Below are 22873 nucleotides of genomic sequence, written 5' to 3'. Positions count from 1 at the left end.
AAATCTAGCTTGATTTCTATTTTGGAAAATTTTGGGAGGTAAAAATTATTCTTATTTCTATTAAATTTTTCCTAAAGATGGAAGTCTTACATGATGAATCAACATCCAAATCCAACAATGAGAAGACATCAGCAATGAGAGTCCTGGTCCTTCCAGATGAGGGCTTGGAAATTTTCAGAGCTATTCCCATGTGGACCTCACCTCCACCAGGTGGAGAGGCAGGTGAAAAAGTCCACCCAAAAAGGCTGGCATTGGCTCCATTGTGAGATTTCCATTTGTGGACTATATTAACTAAAAATTGTTTAAATTAATAATTAAGAATCTAATCACATTAGTACAGTTCTCCTGTAAGGGAGCCCTCAAAGTCGTATACCAGAGAATAAAGCACAGCACAGCAACTACTAAACATTTAACACCATTTCCTTGAGTCTATTTTTAGCCCGAATTTATTATTATGTGAATTCTAACTCAAAGCCCCTTCTCCATAACAAATTTTATATTATTTGTACTTTGTTAAAAAGAATGATAAGTTCTGAAAAATATCTCCTGTATGCCTTTCCCTTGATCTTTTTAGTAAGACTTCTTTATATACGATTTTAAAATTGTTAAAAAACACAAACCTATATTACGTGATCATAAACATATCAATGTTTAAAAGTTAACATTTTAAAAAATATGTTTTCATTGATTTCAGAGAGTGGAAGGGAGAGGGAGAGATAGAAACATCAATGATGACTCACTACTGGGAATCAAGCCCGAAACCCAGGCATGTGCCCTGACCAGGAATCAAACTGTGACCTCCTGGTTCATGGGTCGATGCCCAACCACTGAGCAACACTGGGTCAGTTAACATTTTAATCTATGATGCTAGGTTAAGCAGTTTAAGCCATAAGGAAGAGACATCAGTTACATCAATCAAGTAGTAGAGTTTATTGTGACGATCCACAGGAAATAAATCAGGATGTCTGATAGAATAGCCAGGATTCCAAGAGAATCGCCAGAGACTACAGGATCCACATGGCTCAGAGACACTGGGCTTCTTCATTCTCATCAGGAGCATCTGTGGATCCCATTTGCAGTGCTCATTTGGACCCAGCTCATTTTCCCTATTTCTACTTTTTTCCCTTTTAGCTCCTGTTTATTTCCAACTGTTCTGCTTCCTCCCCATGTCAACATAAAATGGTCACACAAAAACAACAAGGCTGAGGTGGCCTATGGGACATAGCATTTGTACTTGGCCACTCCATACTCTCCCTGGGCCAAAGTCACTGCTAGGGCGGCAGCAGGGCTACCCAGGACCAATGGCCAGTTGATCTAAGAGGGACCCATCAGAAGAGGCTCAGGGCTTCCAGGAACTCTGAGGACCTAGCAGAGCATCCTGCAATGATTATTTAAGTTAGGACCATCTTGTTTTAACCAAGAAGTAGGTTAAATTTTCTTATTAAATAGAGTGACCCTATATTTCGAAAGATTAGATCAAGCTTTGATTCCCAGTGTGCAGATGAAGCATAATTTAATTTCAAGCATGTCTCCTGTCTGCCATTTTCACTGTTAAAATAACTGAAGGTTAAAAAAATGGATCATTTACCGAGCAGGAATTTTGTTGACAAACTTCCCACAGATGGGATTCAAATGAGATTCTAATACAAAGACAAAGGACCTTGCCAGAAGTATGACCCATTTGCCTTTTTTCTCCAGATACATAAATGTGGCATGGAGAAATAGATTTATATATAAAAAAATCACTTTACAGTAACAAATGTATAACTTTCCAATTTCTGATTGAAACCAGTAAGCTACTTCTGAAAAATTATCTTTTTTTTTTTTTAAAAAAGAGTACCATATAATCACTTTGACATTTTTAAAACCAGAAGGAAAAAATATCTAAAGTTAGTCAAGCATTGATATTTCTAGACACTTAGTTATGTAGTTCTTGATAAAGGTCTCATCGGAAGTTTCCATGAGATAAAAAAGTGACTTATTGGAAGCACATAAGTATCAAAACTTCCACTGGTTACATCTTTCCAGTCTAAATATAAACAAAATTATAGACTGAGTAACAAATGACACCAAAAACAACAAAACATTTACTTACAGATATTACCTTTCAAAGATCTGACCCCACTGGCAAGTTACTTTCAAGGTCTCATGTTCCATAAGTCCTGCATTTTTAATTTCTCTAAGACCTATCAGTATCCAGCAGCAGTACCTTCATTCTCTCATTTTACACACAACCAACATCTTTCCATTTACATTAAATAAAATGTGGGCCCATTTTCTACTCATTGCAGTAACTGCTGGTTGAACTTTAGCTGAAAAATAATCTAACAAATATCTCAATAAAATACTCAAAATTGTCAAAATTATTTCACCTTCTATATTCTCTACTATATCTTCAGATCCAACAAAGCATGTCAATTCACAAGATAGAAGGGCCTCAGATGGTGAATTAAAGCTATAAACAGAAAAGAGCCGGTTAGTAACTTTTCCCAGGATCTTTTCCTGTTACTAATGTCACTTGAATGAAACATGGTGTGTCCTCACTTCCTTCTCTTTTGCTATTTCTAGCAACCCAAACATTCTTTACCAGCCATGCATCCAGATGTCAGACTGTCTGTGGTCCAGGCCATTTTCCAAGATCATCTAACTTCTAGAACAATACAGATGGGAGCTGGATGACACCTGGGCCCCCAATCCAACTCAGAGCGAGGCTGGTTACAACTAGTCCCTTTAACTGCCATTCCCCAGAAACAATCAGCTCTCCATGGTCTAGAGAGAGTTGCAACCAACAAAACAAAAGCAGGTGCATGCAAGCAGGTCCTCTGAGTTGGTTTCACCCATTCTCAGTTGAATCACAAAATCAACATATGTTTATTGAGCTAGGTGCTGGCTACTGTATTAGCCACTAGGCACCCATAGATAAACATGGTCTCCTTCCTCCTGCAACTTTGAGACTGCCTGGGGAGACAGACATAAATGAAATCATTAGACAACTAGAAGGGTGTGTAAGTGCTATCACGTTCGGGCGGACCTGCAAACACTTGACAGTTGGGGGTGGGGTGGCAACAAGCAAGGTCTGCCTGGGGAGGAAAGAGTTGAATCTGAGATCTGAATGAATAGGACAAAACTTGGCAAAGGGGAGAGAAGCAGTAGGGGAAGAGGGAAGATAATGAGCACAAACCAATGACTTTCAGAGAGTGAAGGAGGGATTCGGAGAAATGAAGGTAAAAGAGGTGGGCACAGGCCACTCCAGGCCTCATAAAGGATTTTGGTCATCCTTAGAATGACAGGAAGCCACCAAAAGGATTTAAGGAAAGTGCATTGTGACCAAACTTGACTTTCATACCTCTGGTTATAATGTGGGATACAGGGTGTATGACCAGCTCAGTGGCTCTTTCAATAGCCCAGGCAAGAATTCCCAATCTTTTTTAAATTTTTAAATTTTTTAAATTTATCTTTATTGTTGAAAGTATTACAGGTATCCCATTCCCGCCCCCCCCCCCAATTAACCCCCTCCACCTCACTCCCACCCCATCCCCCATCCTTCACCCTGTTATTATCTGTGTCCATGGGTTATGCGTATATGCATATAACTTCTTTGGTTAATCTCTTTCCACCCTCCACCCCCCTTCCTTCTTCCCTCTTCCCTCTGAAATATGACTGTCTGTTGCATGCTTCAGTGTCTCTGGGTCTATTTTCTTTGTCAGATTCTTAAGTTCATTAGCTTCTTCTTAAAGAAGACCCTTCAACATTTCATGTAGTACTGGTCTGGTGGTGATGAACTCCTTTAGTTTTTCATTGTCTGAGAAGCTTTTTATCTGATCTTCAATTCTAAATGATAGCTTGACTGGATAGAGCAATCTTGATTGTAGGTTCTTGCTTTTCATCACTTTTAATATTTCTTGCCACTCCCTTCTCGCCTGCAAGGTTTCTGTTGAGAAATCAGCTGACAGTTGTATGAGTGCTCCCTTGTAGGTAACTAATTGCTTTTCTCTTTCTGTTTTTAAGATCCTCTCTTTGTCTTTAACCTTTGGCATTTTAACTATGATGCGTCTTGGTGTGGGCCTCTTCGAGTTCCTCTTCTTTGGAACTCTCTGAGCTTCCTGGATGTGTACGTCTATTTCCCCAGGTAGGGGAAGTTTTCTGTCATTATTTTTTCAAATAGGTTTTCAATTTCTTACTCTTTCTTCTCCTTCTGATATCCCCATAATGCAAATGTTGGGCCATTGGAACTTGTCCCAGAGACTCCCTACACTATCTTCATATTTCTGGATTCTTTTTTCTTTTGCTTTTCTGGTTGGATGTTTTTTGTTTCCTCATATTCCAAATTGCTGAATTGATTCTCAGGGTCCTCTACCCTACTGTTAATTTCCTGTAAATTATTCTTCATTTCTGTTCCTGGAGCCTTTGTTTCTGATTTGTACTTTATTATGTCATTGATGATCTCACTTGTTTTCTTAATAGTCTTACTAAGATCGTTGAGCATCCTTATAACCATAATTCTGAACTTTGTATCTTTTTTTTTTTTTTTTTACGTATCTTAATTGATTTCAGAGAGAGGAAAGGACAGGGAGAGAGAGAGACAGAAACATCAATGATGAGAGAGTCATTGATCGAGCTCACAACCCGGGCATGTGCCCTGACTGGGGATTGAACCCCGATTGCCTGGATCCCAGGTCGACACTCAACTGCTGAGCCAAGCCTGGCTGGGTTGAACTTTGTATATTGTAGCTTGCTTGGTTCTATTTCATTTAGTTCTTTTTCTGGAGATTTCTTCTGTTCTTTCCTTTGTGACATGTTTCTTTGCCTCCACATTTTGGCTGCTTCCAGGTGTTTGTTTCTACATATTAGGTATAGCTGCTATGTCTCCTAGAATTTGTAGAGTAGCTTTGTATAATAGGTGTCCTGTAGGGTCCAATGGCTCAGCCTCCGCAGTCACCTGAGCTGGGCCTTCTAGGTGCTCCCCTGTGTGAGTTGGGCCTTCTAGGTGCTCCCCTGTGTGTCCTGTTGTAGTTGAGCCTTGGTTGCTATTGGCGTCACTGGGAGGAATTGACCCCCAGGCCAATCGACTGTGAGGACCAGCTGCAACTATAGCCAAAGAGCTGCTGTACTGGAGACACCCCTATGGAGCAGGATTTACTTTAGTGGAGCTTTGGTGTTCATCAAGTGCACCCCTTGAGTATATCACTCATGAATGTGGTAGGGTTGTAATCCAGTGTGTCGAGTCTGACCACCAGGTGCACTGTCTCTGGGGCCTCCTGGTAGGGGAAAGTCAGCCTGTGCCAGTGCCTTGCCCAGGGCCACCAGCATGAGCTACACAGCAAACTATAGTTGGATGCTACTTGTGCTGGGCTTGGAGGTGCCCAGGAGAGGCCAGCTATAAACCAATGCAGGCTGCCACTAGTGCCAGGACTAGAGCCACTTATCAAGCCATATGGGGACACTGCTGCTTGTTTGAGAGATTTTAGGAAAGTCCTAAGCATGAGGCTCGAGAGGCCACTTGCACAGAAAAGCCACTGGAAATGGTTCAGATGAGCTTGCAAGTAGGAAGGGGTGGGATCTCCAGGAATCACCAGGGTGGAGTCAAAGGTGTGAGTCAGGTGCTGAAGATTCAAATATGGTGCCTGCCTGCCAGCTCTGTGTGGGGAGGGCTTGTCAAAGAAGCAATGGCCTCTGCTAACTCCTTTGTCTGGACAAAAGCTGCCCCTCCAGCTCTTGCCCCAATTTCAGGCAAGTTAGTTCCTCTTCAAATGTCCCAGGTTCCTTTCAAGCTGCTGACCAGTGCTGGGGCTCAGAGGGTTGCATCTGAGTGAGTCTGTGCGCCCGCCCTTTAAGAGGAAAGCCTGGGGCTCCTGCACCCTCCGCATTCCTCAATGACAGTCCCTGCTGGTTTTCACAGCACAAAGTTGTGGGACTTCTCTTCCAAGCCCTGGAACCCTGGGTTGGGACCCCTCACTCCTCTGGGAAACCTCCACTGCCAAGATATCCCTCCCTGGTTTAAACCGCAGCAGCCAGTGTGGGACCACGGCCATGGCTCCATGATTCAGCACGGATCCACTCACATCTCCACCCCTCCTACTGGTCTCGATGCTTTTTCAGTTCCCTGGTTGTAAGGTTTCTGTTCAGCTAGATTTCAGGAGGTTCTGAGTGATGTTTGTTCTGTATTTTAGTTGTAATTTTGATGTGGTTGTGGGAGGCAGCGGGTACCGTGGTTACCTACACAGCCATCTTGTTCAAGAACCAAGAATTCCCACTCTTAAAAAAAAAAAGAATTCCCACACTTTCCCAGAATGCAGAAAACTAGGAGTGCAACACTCAACCTGATGATGAGAAAAAGCCCAACAAACTATATCATCACAACTCTTCTTGAACTCATCAGAGAGCTGAGTATGCAAGACAAACTAGAAAACAAATTCCAAGGAGGGTCAGGCACCTCTAAGGAGACATGGGGTGTGCAGACTGACTCATGTGCACAAAGCACAGGAGGAAGGGGTGTCTGCTGGATATTTGAGGAAGAATAAATCAGTTAAAACGTTAACAGTGCTGGAGATCAAGGGCAGGGGGAGGGAGGGTGTTGTCAGATGGAATCCACACTGCTTGTAGGCTCTTTCCACAGGTTTCCACTAGGGGTTCACAAGAAAGACTGGGGACAAAGCAGAAGGCCAGAAAGAACCCCCTGGGTGGGGCAGTAGGAAATTGGTTGTGGCCATAAAATGAGCACGAAACCCTGGTCCCTGCCCAGGCCCTTCTTTCCTATTAAGGAAAAGCCTTAAGTTGCTGGAGTAGGGGCATCACACACTTTCACTCCCCTACAGGTGAAGACCCATGGCTTCAGGGAATGCAAGCACTGATCCTCTACCCTTGGGTGGGAAATGGTCTTAGGCCCACATCTATACCAAAATTTCTATTTCTGGGGAGGGGCAGGAACTTATGCATAATACAGGGAGAAGGGGCAGGCACACTGAGAGAGTCCTACCCACAGGGCCCAGGTAGCTCAAGACTCTAGGACATCCAAGAACTCCCCATCTTAACCCAGAGGCTGACACCACACATAAGGTAACAGCTGTCTGTCAGTGGGGATAGACTGTTCTATGAGGCGCAGGAAAGACTGAAACATTGAGGAAAATACTCCAGCAGCCCAGTTTCCACACTGAGCACATAGTAACACTAGGGGACTTGGGAGCTGGCATTGCCCTGAGTAGTAATAGTAACAACAAAAGCCAAACACAGGTCATCTCCAGTCTAGATCAACTCAACTCCCTATACTGATTGCCTGACAGAAGATGAGATGTGCTCAAGTCCAGGTGTAAAAAATATGTGCTGTAGTCTCTATTTTATGCATGATATCTGGCTTTCAGTAAACAAAAATGATCAGAAATAACTCCATTGTCAAGAGGGAAAGCAAGAAATAAATCCATTATCAAGAGGGAAAGCAACCAAAAGAATCAGACTCCATAAGACCTGGATGTTGGAACTATCTGACAGGGACTTTAAATACCTGTTTGAGATGTCAAAGGATTTCATGGAAAAGGTGGAAAACATGCATAAGCAAATGGGTAAGTTTATTAGAGAGGTGAGAACTATAAGAAAGTTAAATGGAAACTGTAGGAACAAACAGCAACCCAAATGAGGAATTCCTTTGACAGGATTATCAGCAAACTGGATACAGCTGAGGAAAGAATCACTGAACCTGAAGATGATCAACAGGAATTATCCAAACTGAAATACAAGAGAGAAAGAGTTTAAAAATGTAGATTATCCCAGAGCCAAGGGACAAAATCCAACAGCCTAGCATGTATATAATTGGGGTTCCAGGAGGCGAGGAGAGAACACAAACATCCAGGCAGGTGATGAAGACAGCTTGAGTGAGTCGGGAGCTGTCACAGCTCCCACCTCTCACAGATTTCCATTTTGGCCACCAGGCTCTGAGCCCTGGTGGTGATGGAAACAGAGGACTGCGAGACGCTCTATAGGCCTGATTTTATTTTATTTATATTGGAAACAGCTAAGAGCTGCAGAGACCAGAAGAGAGAACACACTGAGAAGATCAAAGGAGCAGGAGTGAAGAGGGAAGAAGAATCTAGAGAGCAGGGTTTGGAGAGAATTTTTGGAATTTAGAGAGAGGGGCAAATAGTTATGGATAGCTATTTCTCTAGGGTTCAATGGGGGAGAGAGAGAGAGTACTAAGAAGTTTTTCTCTATTGTATGAGTGCAATGTCCCTGTGAGTGATTTATCTTTTATTTTGGTGTTGGAGAAGTTTCTTCTGCGAGCTATTGAGAGTTTGGCTAAGCCACTGTAAACTGTTGTCACCTCAGCATCAACACTGTGAGGCTAAGCAGCATGCAGGGGTCTTGAATGACACTGGCCCTCCCATGAGTGCACTTCCTAGACGACAGCTACAGAATTGCAAGTGAGGGTAAGTCCCTGATATTACTCCCCCAACAGCCCTTGTGATAAACAGTCTCTCCTGCCTCCCAGAGCCTTCTCCTCATGCGTCTCTTAGACAAGACCCCTGCGAAGCTTACCAAAACCCCACTTTTTTTGGTTTGAATTGACCAATCTGGCCTTGGCCCAGGAACCCCAAAGCACCCCATCAACAGACACTAATAAAGGCGTGTGCCCCCAGTCCTACACTCTCTGCCTACACCCTGCTCTGACCTCCCTGGTGGCCCCTCCAGGTGTGCCTTGGGCCTCCTCCAAGACCTGGAGTAATAAACCTCTATTTCAGTTTCTCTGGTGGGCTGTTGTTGAACATGGCCCACCACCGACGCCCCGAGGCTCTACTAAAATGTTAACAAAGCCACAACAACATCCTGTGGTAGTGAATTTTTGGTTGTGTTTTGTTTTTAAAAATTGTGGTGGTTAGTTACGTTGCCAGCCTGACCTCATTTAGTTCTCACCACAACACCTGGAGGAGTTTTTCTGATCCCTTCCTCTGACAGGTGAGACAGAAACAGTTAAAGAAACTTGCTCTGAGTCTCGCACTTAGTAAGCCACGGGCTGAGGGTTTTGATCCTGGGAGGCAGAGTCTACAAACAGCATGTTTAACCATTGTGCAAGGCTTAATAATTAAAACCAGCTTTTGCCTACATTATTTCATTGAGTGTCTGCAGTGACTTGATTACTTTTCTATTTTGGGGGGTGATGTCAGACTGGGGTTTCGTTTTGATTATGACACTCTGCTAAGCCAGTGACACAGACAGCTTATCCCTGTGAGAATCACACTTGGGCAAAGATGGTTGGGACAGAAATGGCAAGAGGCAAAGAGACTTGGTCACAAGGGGCCAGCTGGTGGACTGAGTGATAGACTGGACATGGCAGTGCATGGAGGGACATGTTGTAAATGAGTGGGATTGTCTCTCTTCTCAAGGTGCTTCAAGTAGGTTCCACTTTTTGTAGATATTTGTGCAAACTTCTTGTCACAAACACTGGCGTGGGTGACCCTATGCCTACTTGCAGCCTTTGTGGAGAAAATAAAAGAAACATAGGCATAAGCATCTGCATTCTAGGAATGTACATGGAGGAGAGAAAACCCAGACAAAACAGGAGAAATGCATGGCAGAATCTAATGGTGACTAAGGGCCAAAGTCTGGCCCCACAGTCACTGCTATGGGAGAGTTAGATGAGGAAGAGCCATGGGTAGGTCTAGATTACTGAGAAGGCTTTACAGAATGTTAGGACCCAGGCCTACCGGAAGAATCAAGCACCAATACACACATCTCATGAGACTAAGCAATGATCAGATGCCATGGAGTTAAACGAGTTCTGGGACAGAATTCACAAAAAAGCCAATCACTCCTTCCTCCCCTGGTTCACCTCCACACAACTCAGAAAGTAGGGATCTGCTTCTGCCGACCCTCTGAGAAGAAGAGGATGCCTTGGTGCTAATTTATTCAACAAATATTTGTTATGTGATAAAACATGTATGTAGAAACACACACGCATACACACACACACATTTAAAACAAAGATGTGCTCTATTAATTTTTTATTGATACAATTTCTGTGGCCACGCTCCATTCTAAGTCATAGGTGGCCCCAGAGGAAATGAAATTAAACTCTTACAATGTTGTCTTCCTATATAAGCAGTCTCAGAGAACTGCCAACCTATATCTTTCTGTAGGTAATTATTTCTAAAAAAATCACTTATTTCAGCTACTTACATGTAATCTCTAACAATGTGTGCATCTGCCATCAGACTGGGCAAGTATTGCTGAGAAAGTTCCTTGTCATTCATAATATCCATGGAAGTGCCTCCAAAATCCAAAATGAGGGCCCGAATGTGTTCATCTCTCAGTTCTTTACCTTCAGGAATGCGCTGCCTGGCCTTTGACTTGAAACATTAACAATACAAGTTAATATTTCACATAACATACTTGTTCATAAACTGAAAGCTCCCGATCTAAGGGAAATGCCATTCAGTCAGGGTTCCGAAGTGGACCTCTTTATCTCCAGGTTTCGGGTCAGACATTTCTTTTTAAAAGCAGGGAGAAGAAAGTTCCTCTACACTAGTAACCAGTGTCCTGACGCCACCACGGCAATCGGGGCCTTTCTTCGGATGGGGAAGGGCGAGCAAAGGGCAGGAATGTAAGCAGCAGCACCGCAGCACTGGCTGTAAAGCCAGGGCGGTTCCGAAACGTCAAGGTCACTTTCCCCTTCGGAGATTTCAAGTGTTCTTTCCTGGCCCTGATCCAGTTACTTAGCTGAAAATTGGTTAAGTTCCTACCTGACCCAGAATGAAAGAACAGGCACTTTGGGTCAACAATAGCTTGGAGACACCAAAGACATTGCAGGTACTGACCAAGAAGCGGTTAAAAGTGCATTTCAGAGAAAAGGGGAGATGGTATTGGAATAGATTTGAGGGTCTTTCCATGAGCTAAGAGGGTCCCACCATCATCCCCATGCTGGACCAGAATTCACCATATAGGGAAATAAAGTCATGATTTCCTCCCTCATTTCCCTTTTCACCACTCGCCCTAAGGAAAATGAAATTACTTACATGAGGAGGAGTTGCACTTGACACAAAGAAATGCATCGGTTCTAGCTTATGTTTTTCTTTTAGGTGTAGTGCAGTCATAAAAGCAATATAGGCCCACATACTGAATTTGGGAAAGAAAAATATGATAATAACTGTTCAACAACTCATGGTAATCCATTGAAAGTATATAAGGACAAGGATCGTAAACATAGCAATGATTATGACATAGGCAAGGAAAAGCACAAGTTAGTTGAATAATAAATGTACTTATAGAAGGTATATTTTCAACAACTTATATCAGGATAAAAAGTGTTCTAAGACATCACAGAAATTCAGTCTAAGATTTATTACTTATTTCCACAATGCCTTGAAATTTATTTAAATTTCTTTTTCTCCCTTCAGATCTCTATCACCATGCCTTTGATAGTATTTATGAGCAGTTCTCAAAGTATGGGCTGGGGTCCCCTGGGAATTCCTGAGAACTTTTCAGGTGGTCTATGAGGTTAAAGCTAGTATTTCCACGATATTGCCAAAATGTTATGTGCCTTTTCTACTCTCATTCTCTCTTGATGCACAGTTGAGTTTCCCACAGGCTATGTGACATGGGATATTGCAACAGTTTGAATGCAGAAGCAGAAATGAGAATCTACTGCCTTCTATTCAGCCAGACATTGAACAGATTTGCAAAAGTGTAAAACAATGCCAAGCCTCTCACTACTTTTTTGGAGGGGAGTACAGTCTTTTACTTAAAAATATATTATTTATGTCACCACATAATGGGTTTATTAATATTATTTTAAGATAAGTTAAATATATTTAAAATTTCTTAGTTTAAATTTCTAATGTAGTAAAATATTAACATTATATCACACATAAGCAAAAGCTCTTTGAGGTTCTCACTGCTTCTTAAAAGTATTAAAGTAGTACTGGGCCCAAAAAGTTTGTGAACTGCTGTAGACATTAGGTAGATAGATTTTGTAGACAATACTGCCAGAAATTTTGTTGGTAAATACCTTAGGGGAGAAAAAGGGAATCTCAATCCGATGTTCACTGCTGATGAAGTGTAAATTGCAAATAATTTGGAAATATACATCAAGAGCTTTAACAATGGGCATATCATTTAACCAAAATTCTGCAAATTTATCCTAAGAAACTTATGAGATGTATACTAAATTTTCAACAAAAATGTTCATTGAAAATTTTTTAGGTGACATTTCTTTTTGTTATTTAAATTTTTATTTATTGTTGACACCATTACAGATGTCCTCCATTACCCCCCACTTACCCACCTCTACCCAGCTCCCGGTCTTACGCCCCTCCCTCTGGCATCACCACAATGTTGTCTTTGTCCATGGGCTATGAGTATATGTTCTTTGGCTGACAGAAAGAGATAAAAGTAACCCTTTGTCCACAAAGGAAGATTGATAAAACTGGTCATGAAGCAATGTGACCTGCACAGCAATACTAAGTGAAAGTCAGCAAAAAATATAAAACAGGACCGTATATGTAAAATACTATGAAACCAAATCAGAATTTTAAAGTACTTTCTAGAATGATGGATACTTTTCATTTTTTGCCTGACCATATCTGTAAATATTATATAATATGGTAGCCAAAATTTAGTGAGTCCTTACCACATACCAAATAATTTATGATTATTCATTTAATTCTCATAAGAAGAAACCACTATTATTCCAGCTTTACAAAGAAGGAAACTAATTCAAAAACCTTAGGAATTTGTACCAGGTCAAACTGACCAAAAGGCAGTCAAAACCCCAGGTTTCACATTATAACCTTAAAATTATACAACTAGCACATACTATTTATAATCTTGATTTTACAAGTTCTGATTTTTTGCCTAAAGGTATAATTACTATACAAACTGGTCAATTGTAAGAGTTGTGAGTGGTCATAATTATTCAACATCCAGGGGCTATTTTCCAAAGAGAAGATGCCAGAAGGAGCCCAGAATTTGCACAATTCATCACATGACTTGGTATTTACGTCTTTCTGGTCCCTATTGCAGTTTCTTCTAGTCTAACTTTCTTGTCTGATAACAGCTATAACCATATTTAATCAATCACTCCTTCAAGCAGTGATGAAGCAATGAAACCAATACAAAAGGTACACATCTCACAAGACACAAAGAACATTTACCAAGGACTCCTGATTGAGGAAATGGCTTTTCAAACAGACTTTAAATACCTGTGGCCAAAAAATGCAAATGGTTTATCCTGGAGGACTGGCAGCAGAACACAAACACTTTCATCAACTACCTGGCAGATGTCACTGGCAAAATGTTCTTCAAATCGACTTTCTCTCCCAGCAAGCCTTATGGAGGGCGCTGGAGGTTGGGGAACACAAGTGAATGCCTGGGGACAATGAAAGAGATACTGTGATCTTGTAAAGGAGCATTTGTTAACATGATGTGAATAATTTCAAGGAAATAATAATAATGGCCATATCCAGAGGTGTAAAAGATTTAGAACTTGCCGATAAAAAGCAGTAGCATAAAATACAGCAGACTGTCTGAAAAATAGTCTCTAACTACAAAATACCTAGAAATACTAGATGAAGCATCCATATAATAGTTTAGCTCACAGTAAAAGTAGTGAGCATGTACGAATGGAATGGCTACTCTGACACCCATTGCCTATGTCAGGAAAATAAAACATCAGGCTTCAAGGGTGACCTAGAACGGAGCCCTCAACATAAAGCCCTCTAAGCTCTAAACTCTCAGTGAAAAGTAGACATAAAAAAAAAATCTTCCTAATGCCAAAGGAAGACAATAACTTTCTGTGTTTACATTGGCTCTAAATGGGGGGAAATTCTGCCCTTATGTATTTTTTAAACAAAAGCCTTGTATTTATGCAAATTTGAAGTTTAAATTGATATTATCTTGGTAATCTGGGGAAAATGAAACTGAAAAAATAAACTCAGTGGTACTAGAGTTTGATTTTTAGGTTCCACATGTAAGTGAGATCATATGGTATTTGTTTCTGACTTATTTCACTTAGCATAATGCTCTCTAGGTCCATTCATGTTGTCACAGATGGTAGGATTGTCTTCTTTTTATGGTTGAATAACATTCAATTTTCTTTATTCATTTATCTGTTGATGGACACTTAGGTTGTTTCCATAACTTTGCTATTTGTAAGTAATGCTGCATTAAACACTGAAGTGCAACTCTCTCTTTGAGGTTGCTATTTCGTTTCCTTTGGATATATGCCCAGAAGTGGGATTGCTGGATCATATATGGTAGTTATAGTTTTAATGTTTTAAGAAACTTCCATACTGTTTTCCATAGTTACTGTACCAATTTACAATCCCACCAACAATGCACAAAGATTTCCTTTTTTCACGCCTTCATCAACACTTCTTTTTTTTTAATGATGGCCATTATAACAGGTATGAGATGATATCTCATTGTGATTTTAATTTGCATTTCCCTGATATCTAGTGATATTAAGTACCTTTTCATGTACCTATTGGCCATCTGTATGTCTTCTTTAGAAAAATGTCCTTTGCCTATTTTTAATTGGAGTTTGGGGGTTTTTTGTTTTGTTTTATTATTTAGTTGTATAAGTTCCTTATATATTTTGGATATAACCCCTTATCAAATGTGTGGTTTGCAAATATTTCTCCCATTCAGTAGGTTGCCTTTTCATTTTGTTGATGGTTTCACTTGTTTAGAAGTTTTTAATTTAATGCAGTCCCACTCATTTATTTTGCTTTTGTTGCTTGTGCTTCAGGTGTCCTGTAAAAAAATCATCACCAAGACCAATGCCAAGGAGCTTTATCTCTTTTCTCCCAGGAGTTTCATGATTTCAGTTCTTACATTTAAGATTTTAATCCATTTTGAGTTAATTTTTGTGCGTATAAGAGAGGTCTAGTTTGATTCTTTTGCATGTGAATATCCCATTTTCCCAGCACCATTTATTGAAGACATTGTCTTTTCTCCATTGAATATTCTTGTCTCCCTTGTCAGATATTAGCTGACCAGATATGCATGGGTTTATTTCTGAGCTCTTGACTCTGTTCCATTGGTTTATGTGTCTGTTTATGCCAATACCACACCGTATTGATTATTATAGTAAGTTCTGGGTTTGTAATGTACAGCATGGTGACTGTAGTTAACAGTGCTATAATGTATATTTGAAAGTTGCTAAAAATGTAGCTCTTAAAAGATCATAGGAAAAAAATTGTAACTATGTGAGGTAAAGGGTGTTAATTTAACTTTTTGTAGTAATCATTTTTATATATTTATTTATTTATTGAATCTTTTTTTAAAAAATATATCTTTATTAATTTCAGAGAGAGGAAAGGTGAGGGAGAGAGAGAGATAGAAAACATCAATGATGAGAGAGTCATTGATTGAGCCCTCAACCCGGGGATGTGCCCTGACCGGGAATCAAACCCCGATCGCCTGGATCCTAGGTCGACGCTCAACCGCTGAGCCACGCCCGGCCGGGCCATTTTGACATATTTATATATACAATCATAATGTTGTTCACCTTAAACTTACATAATGTTAAACATTACTTATATCTGAATAAAACTGGAAAAATAAAATCAGTAATTTCACACACAGATTTGCAAAAAATCATAAAATTTAGCAATAACAGTATTGCCAAGGATACGGAGCAATAAGAATTTTCATACACTTCTTTGGCAGTGTAAGTCGTTGCAGTTCCTTTGGAGAACAATGGGAATATTTCATGTAGTTGAAGACATTCGCATACTACCGCCCAGAAAGTCCACTCCTGGATACAGACCTCCTCACACAGGTATGCAAGAAGATATATATATATATATATATATATATATATATATATATATATATATATATATATATATATATGTATGACTGCTCAGAGAAGCATTATTAATAAGAGAAAAACAATAAAATGGCCTTAATGCCTATAAAGAGATGGATACATACATAAATTGTGTTACGGTCACACAATGGAATACTATACAATAGTTAAAAATCAGTGAAGTAGAGATACACATAATAAATCACTTTTTAAGATTTTAAAAAATAAATTTAGGGGAAAACAGCAAGTTTCAGAGGAATGTTTACAAGAGGATACATTTATTTAAAGTTTGAAATATGTCAAATAATGCTATATCTTATTTAGGTAAGTGTTTGAGGAGGCTAAAAGGGGAGAGTGAATACAACTGGGAAGGGAGTACATGGAGACTTAAATGTTATTCAGTTGTAATGTTTTATTATTTAAGGGGAGCAGTGGCCACGGTTAAGTTTGAGGTATTATTCTTTACACACTTATACATACAAACTATTGAAAAATTGGTTTAAAGGAGCAGCCTTTAATTGTCCATATGGAACCATTGCCTGTTGATGAAAACTTTGTATGAAAGTACTTCCAATAATTTCTAAAAATACATTTATACAATAATAACAGGGCTGCCTTCATCCAAAGAATGGATTTTTTTGAGACCTGGTATTAGAGCACTGGTGACTGGATAGTAGAAAGGAAGAGGCCTGGGAAGCATAAAGTGACAGAGGGGTGTAGTGTTGGGAAGGCAGCGCTTCCAGGGGAGAAAAGCCAGCTTCAAAAGAGGAAATGTCTTCCGGAGGTCTGTGGCAGAATAAAGAAGGGGAGTGAAGATAAGAGATGTGATAACATCAAAGAGCCCCAAGAATGTAGAATCTCCAACCAGACAAACAAGGTGCCATTAATTTTTTAAAAACTGCACTTCATCATAGCAATAGATGAGGGTACTCCTGATCCAAGAAACAGCAAGCAACAAAACACCTCGGTCCTACCTGTTATTGCTCGTCAGGAAAGTCCAGCGCACTTCTTCATTAACACAAATAAACATAACATTTAGAATATAGAAAATATAAATTAAACCTCTTCAGTTTATGAAAATGCTTTTTAAAAAACTCACAAAGCAGAATGAAATAATGCAACACTCCAACATGAATTAATCAAACATGAAATTATAGAAATAAGCCCGGCCGGGCCTGGCTCAGTGGTTGAGCGTCGACTTAGGATCCAGGCGATCGGGGTTCGGTTCCCGGTCAGGGCACATGCCCGGGTTGTGGGCTTGATCAATGACTCTCTCATCATTGATGTTTCTATCTCTTTCTCCCTCTCCCTTCCTCTCTCTGAAATCAATAAAGATATATTTTTAAAAAATTATAGAAATAACACTAACTCACAAATTTAAAATTCTGAATAGAAATAGACAAACAATTGCAAAAAGAGCTAATAGGATACTGAAATGAAATTTAATAAAAAGACAAAAATGAGCCCTGGCCAGGTCAGGTGGGTCAGTTGGGTGGAGCATCCTTCCATACATCAAAGAGGTTGTGGGTTCGATCCCTAGTCAGGGCGTGTGCTGGAGGAGGTAACTGATCAATGTTTCACTCTCACATCCATGTTTCTCTCTCTCTCTTCCTTCCTCTCTCTAAAAATCAATTTTAAAAAAAGATACACCAGGTGAGGATTAAAAAAAGACACAAATGATTTCCAAAATGGCTAAAACAAAGTTGTCTATGAGACAATAGATGCAAAAGATTTAAAAGGATACAAAGGAATAAAAGAACTAGGAAAGAAAAACAAAGAAAGAGTGAAAAAAATGACAAAAGAATATAATAATCATAAAAGGCAGAAAAAGTTCCAACATAGGAATAAATGGAGACTCTCAAGAAAGCTAAACAAAATAAAACACTCAAAAAGAACTACTATTTGAAATTATAATCCATGCAAATTTGAAAGACCTATCATATGCTTGGGAAAATTGACCTATAAGTCAAGTTAAAATAGTAATTTTTTGTTTTTATTGAATACAACAACACTAACTATAAAAGAAACAGGTAGATCTGTTATCCTGCCTTGTATGCATGCTATTTCTTAGCTAAATGTGTTGGTATTATAGAAAAAGCAGTCCCCTGGGAAAATAGCTAATTTTATCCTGATAAACTTGTTTATCACTTTGTAATGTAGATTTCTGTTTTGATTCAGTAAGCCCAGAACTACAGGGATATAAAATGCCTTCAGGTTATAGCCGACTTTGGATTGCCTTACCTTTTAAATCTTTAATAACATGACATCATTTGTCTCTGCTTAAAATGAGGTTTTAGTTTTAATTTAAATTGAATTAAATCATCTTCTATTTATCATAGAAAAATCTCAGAATTTAGCATGAGAAATATTAATTATTAGGAGAATTCACATACTGCTATCAATTCAAGTGCTGTCAAGTGGACAGGAAAAGTAAACATAATAAGGTAGGTCTTATGGAGATATATTGAACTTAGCCCTCTGAAATAGAGAATGCACTTTTCTTTCTAGCAATCATGAAACATTCATGAAAAGTGATCATTTCTTAAAGGCACAAAGAAAATCACTCTAAGTTCCACAGAGTAAAAATAAAACAAATACTAATCTCTGAAAACAAAGCAATACAACTAAAAATCATAAATATAAACAATACATTTTTAAAAGTCTCAGTAACTAATTTTTAAAAAAATTCTCTGTTAAATCTTAGGTCAAAAGGGAAATACAAAAATGAAATCATTGAAATTTTATAAATAATTTTAAATATTTACTCTGTCAGAATCCCTGAGATGCAATAAAAGCAGTGATCAAAGAAAAATTCATAGTTTACATAGTTATGGCAAAAAGGAATATAAATGAATTCAATATCTTAACTCACAAATATAGCAAAAGAATAAATTAGATGAAAAAAGTAGAATGTAGGAACAATAAATGTAAAAAATAAATTAACGTGTTAGGAAGCAGGAAAATAGCAAAACTATTAAACAAAATCACAGGTCTTTGACAAAATGTTAACAACATAAACAAACCACTGTAACAGTTTAATTAAGAAAAAAAGCAGAAAGTGAAAATACACAAAATAAGAGGAAGCAATGCTTAAACTCAAGGAAACTTGAAAATCAAAGGAGACTTTTGGCAATTCTCTATGCAATAAATTTGGAAATTTAAATGTAATGTGTATATCTTTTAAAAATACAATTTACCAAAATGGACCCCAGTAAAAATAGAAAATCTAAACAGATGATTTTCATAGAAGAAACAGAAGGGGTTGTTGATGTATTCATGCAAAAAAAGCACTAGGCCTAGATGACTGTTTAGGGAAATTCTTCTAAACATTCACAAGACATAATATCAATGCTACATAAACTCTCAGAGCTTAGAAAAAGCAGGAAAGTATTCAAATTCTTTTTCTGAAATAGCTATAACAATTATAGCTGAATATAAAAAGACTGAGAAAAAAACCCACAAGGAACCCTACAACAACCTTTCTTATGAATGAAGATGGGTGTAGGGGCTGGTGTCACATGCCTGTTTTACTTGGAAATGGAAACATTATTTTCTATACTTCCACACTAAAGAGGTAAGGAAAGCAGGATTTTTTCCAGGTCCCAGCACTAGGCAGAGCTGTGTGAAAGTATTTTGGAAAATGCAACCCACTTTGTAAATGGGAACCATTACTGTTGTTTGCACAGCAGAGGTTGGTCTTCGTGAGTGCCTGACCACTGGTATGCACAGTCCAAGAAATTGATCCCAAAAAACTCAACAAGTCACATCATAAATTTTTTCTTAAAAGTAATATAGAGGCAGTCTTAAGCTTCAGAAAAGAAGACAATTGCATATAAAGATAATAAACACTGCTGACTTCTCACAGAAAGCAACACAGGTCAGAGAACAATGTTATGTCATCTATAAAATGATAAAGAAAAAAATGCCAACCTAGAATTTTATATCCAGATTATATAGCTTTCAGGAGTGAAGGCAAAAATAGAGAAAATTTCAGTTTTCTGAGAAAATTTGTTGCCAGCAGACATGTGCTACAAAAATGTTTCCTTCAGGCTGAAGGAAAATGATTCCAGATAGAAACTTTGACTATACAGGAAGAAAATGCTAAAAATTATAAAAATGTGGGTAAATATAAAAGCTGTTTTTCTCATTTAAACATTTAAAATTTATAACTATTCAAAGCAAAAATGATAAAAATGTACTGTAGAAGTAAAATGTATGACAACAATAGCAAAAGGACAGGAGGGGAAATAGAAGCATGCGGTTTTAAGGTTCTTAAATGTTACATGAAATAGAACAGCATGTTAAAAGGATCATTCACCGGACCAAGAGGATTTATCCCTGGGCTGCAATGAGATTTCCACACATACAAATCAGTAAATTTAATATATCACATTGGCAGAATGAAGGTTAAAAATCATATGATCTTCTCAGTAGATGAATAAAAAGCATGTGACTTTCTTTCATGGTAAAGACTCTCAACAAATTAGGTATACCCAGAAGAAATGTACTTCAACATAAGAAAGGTCATATATGACAAAGCCACAAGTAGCATTGTACTGAACGTTAAAAAGCTGAGAGATTTTCTTTTAAGATCAGGAACAAGACAAGAATAGACTACTCTCACCACTTCTATTGAATATAGTACTGGAGTCCTAGCCAGAGCAATTAGGCAGGATAAAGAAATAAAAGAAATTTTAAAAAAAGTCTTTATTCACAGGTAACATGATTTTATATAGAGAAAACCCTAAAAAGACTTCACACACACACACACACACACACACACACACACACACACACACACATGATTAGAACTTACTAGTTTCAAATTTAGTAAAGTTGCAGGATACAAAATTAATATACAAATATCAGTTGCATTTCTATAGACTAACAATGTACATCCAAAAAAGATATTAAGAAAACAATTCCATTTACAATAGCATCAAAAACAATAAAATGCTTAGGAATAAGTTTAACCAAGAATAATGTTATTTGAAGATAGACAGTGATAAGTTAAAGATGTATATTGTAAATTCTAGAGCAATCACTAAAACAAAAGAACATGGCTAATAAGGCAATAAAGGAAGCACACAGAAAAATGGTTTTTAATAGTACATTCATTGAAAAGGAAAGGACAAAACAGGGAAAATGGAACAAATCACAGATGGAACTAATTGAAAACAATTATAAGATGGTAGATTCAATTTTACCATATCAAGGATTACATTGAAAACAAATGCAAGGTTAGAATGCCATTTCCTGAAAGTACTTACAGCTCTAATAATAACAAAATAATGGTTACAGAATTTCTTACTTTAGAAATACAAAAATTATGTTATTAGAATGCAACCTTGAATGAATATTATTATTTACCTCCCAATATGGAAAATTTTTACCATGCTTCAAATTCTGATAAGTGTGTGGTCATCTGACCTTATGAATTGCCTAGATGGTGTTGAAAGTTAACATACCTTCCAGTAAATCATTCATCTTTTCGCCCCATTTGGCAAAATGAGAGGAGCCATCTCCTGCCCAGGGAAAGCAAATCAGCCTAAAAATTGCATTAGGCTTTCAGTATAAGCAGTTCACAACTTCTTCATTTCTGGGGAAAAATTAAAATATATTTAACATTATCTATATCAATTAATTCATCCAAAATGAATTAGGTATATTTTAATGGAAGTCTTTATTAGTTATAAGGAGAATATGTTCAACTATAAAGTGAGTGCCAATTTTTTCAATAAGAAAGGGCCCCCTGAAAAGATTTTATGGTTTGTTTTTGACAATTTGAATATATAAACTTTTAGGGATGTAGGTGAAATAGTCAAGTATCTCTATATGACATTTAGTAAGTACACTTAAAATGCACATTTAAAATGATAAAAATGCTAATTCAGAAATTGTCTTTTTCACAGTTTAGGGAATAGTTTTATCTAAACAGTTTATGGGAAGCTTTGATCTCAGTGTCCCTACTTAACCCCTTTCCCATATTCTCAGCATCAGTACACAAGGGGACCACTATGTGGCAGGAAGTGGAGAACATATTTGGAAAGCTTTGGATTAGAGAGTCAGGGACCAGAATCTCTTCTCCACTTTGGTGTGTAAACTGAACCTCACCTTCACCTCTCCTCATCTATATAAGTGCTACAGCCGAGTCCTGGGTTTACAAGTTCACTTTAAAATCACTACCAGTTCAGGGACAGACAACAAGATGGCGCGTAGGTAACCCCGGTACCCACTGCCTCCCACAACCGCATCAAAATTACAACTAAAATACAGAACAACCATTACTCAGGACCTTCTGAAATGCACCTAAACAGAAGTCCTACAACCAGGGAACTGAAGAAGCAACCAGACTGGTAGGAGGCGTGGAGACAAGGGCGGATCAGGGCTGAATCACAGATACTCAGCTGCGGTTCCACAGCTGGTGCCATGGTTTAAAGCCAGGGTGGATATGTTAGCAGTGGAGGTTTTGCAGAGGAGTGAGGGGTCCAAGCCTCACAACAGGCCCCCCCAGCCCAGAGATCCAGGGCCAGGTAGAGACATCCCCACAACTTTAATCTGTAAAATTCAGTGGGGACTGTCACTGATGGTCACTGAGGCTGTGGGAGTCCCAGGCTTTCCTCTTAAAGGGCCAGAACAGACTTACACGTGCTTCCTCTGAGCAGCAGCACCAGGCAGCAGCTTGAAAGGAAACTAGGACATTTGAAGAGGAACTAACCTGCCTGAAATTGGGGCGAGCGGTGGAGGGGCAGCTTTCTCCCAGGCAGAAGAGCTAGCAGAGGCCATTGCTCCTTTGATGAGCCCTCTCCCTGCAGAGCCCACAGGCAGGTGGCTTCCCTGAATCTCCAGCACTTGACTCACAACTTAGGTCCCACCCTGGTAATTCCTGGAGATCCCACCCCTCCCTGCTTGCAAGCTCATCCAAGCCATCTCCAGTGGCTTTTCTGTGCAAGTGGCCTCTTGAGCCTCATGCTTAGGACTTTCCTAAAATCTTTTAAACAAGCAGCAGCATGTCCCATACGGCTTGATAAGTGGTCCTAGTCCTGGCACTAATGGCAACCTGCATTGGTTCATAGC

At 38.9% G+C, this 22873-nt stretch overlaps 1 protein-coding gene across 1 annotated transcript; it reads right to left on the bottom strand.

Annotated features, from left to right (window-relative positions):
- Positions 1-1890: 1890 nt before the first annotated feature.
- On the bottom strand, positions 1891-22227 carry OLAH (oleoyl-ACP hydrolase; the record flags this gene model as incomplete). The annotated part of the gene is given in 9 exon segments (XM_081159315.1): positions 1891-1971; positions 1974-2029; positions 2373-2455; positions 10165-10334; positions 11001-11100; positions 13185-13323; positions 21265-21364; positions 21368-21395; positions 22085-22227. Coding segments are annotated over 9 exon segments (900 nt in total).
- Positions 22228-22873: the final 646 nt, after the last annotated feature.

The sequence above is a fragment of the Miniopterus schreibersii genome, assembly GCF_964146895.1.
Source record: "Miniopterus schreibersii genome assembly, chromosome: 1".
In the NCBI taxonomy this organism is placed as follows: domain Eukaryota; kingdom Metazoa; phylum Chordata; class Mammalia; order Chiroptera; family Miniopteridae; genus Miniopterus; species Miniopterus schreibersii.
Note: the sequence above shows the minus strand (reverse complement) of the source record. Positions and strands in the feature narration are given on the sequence as shown.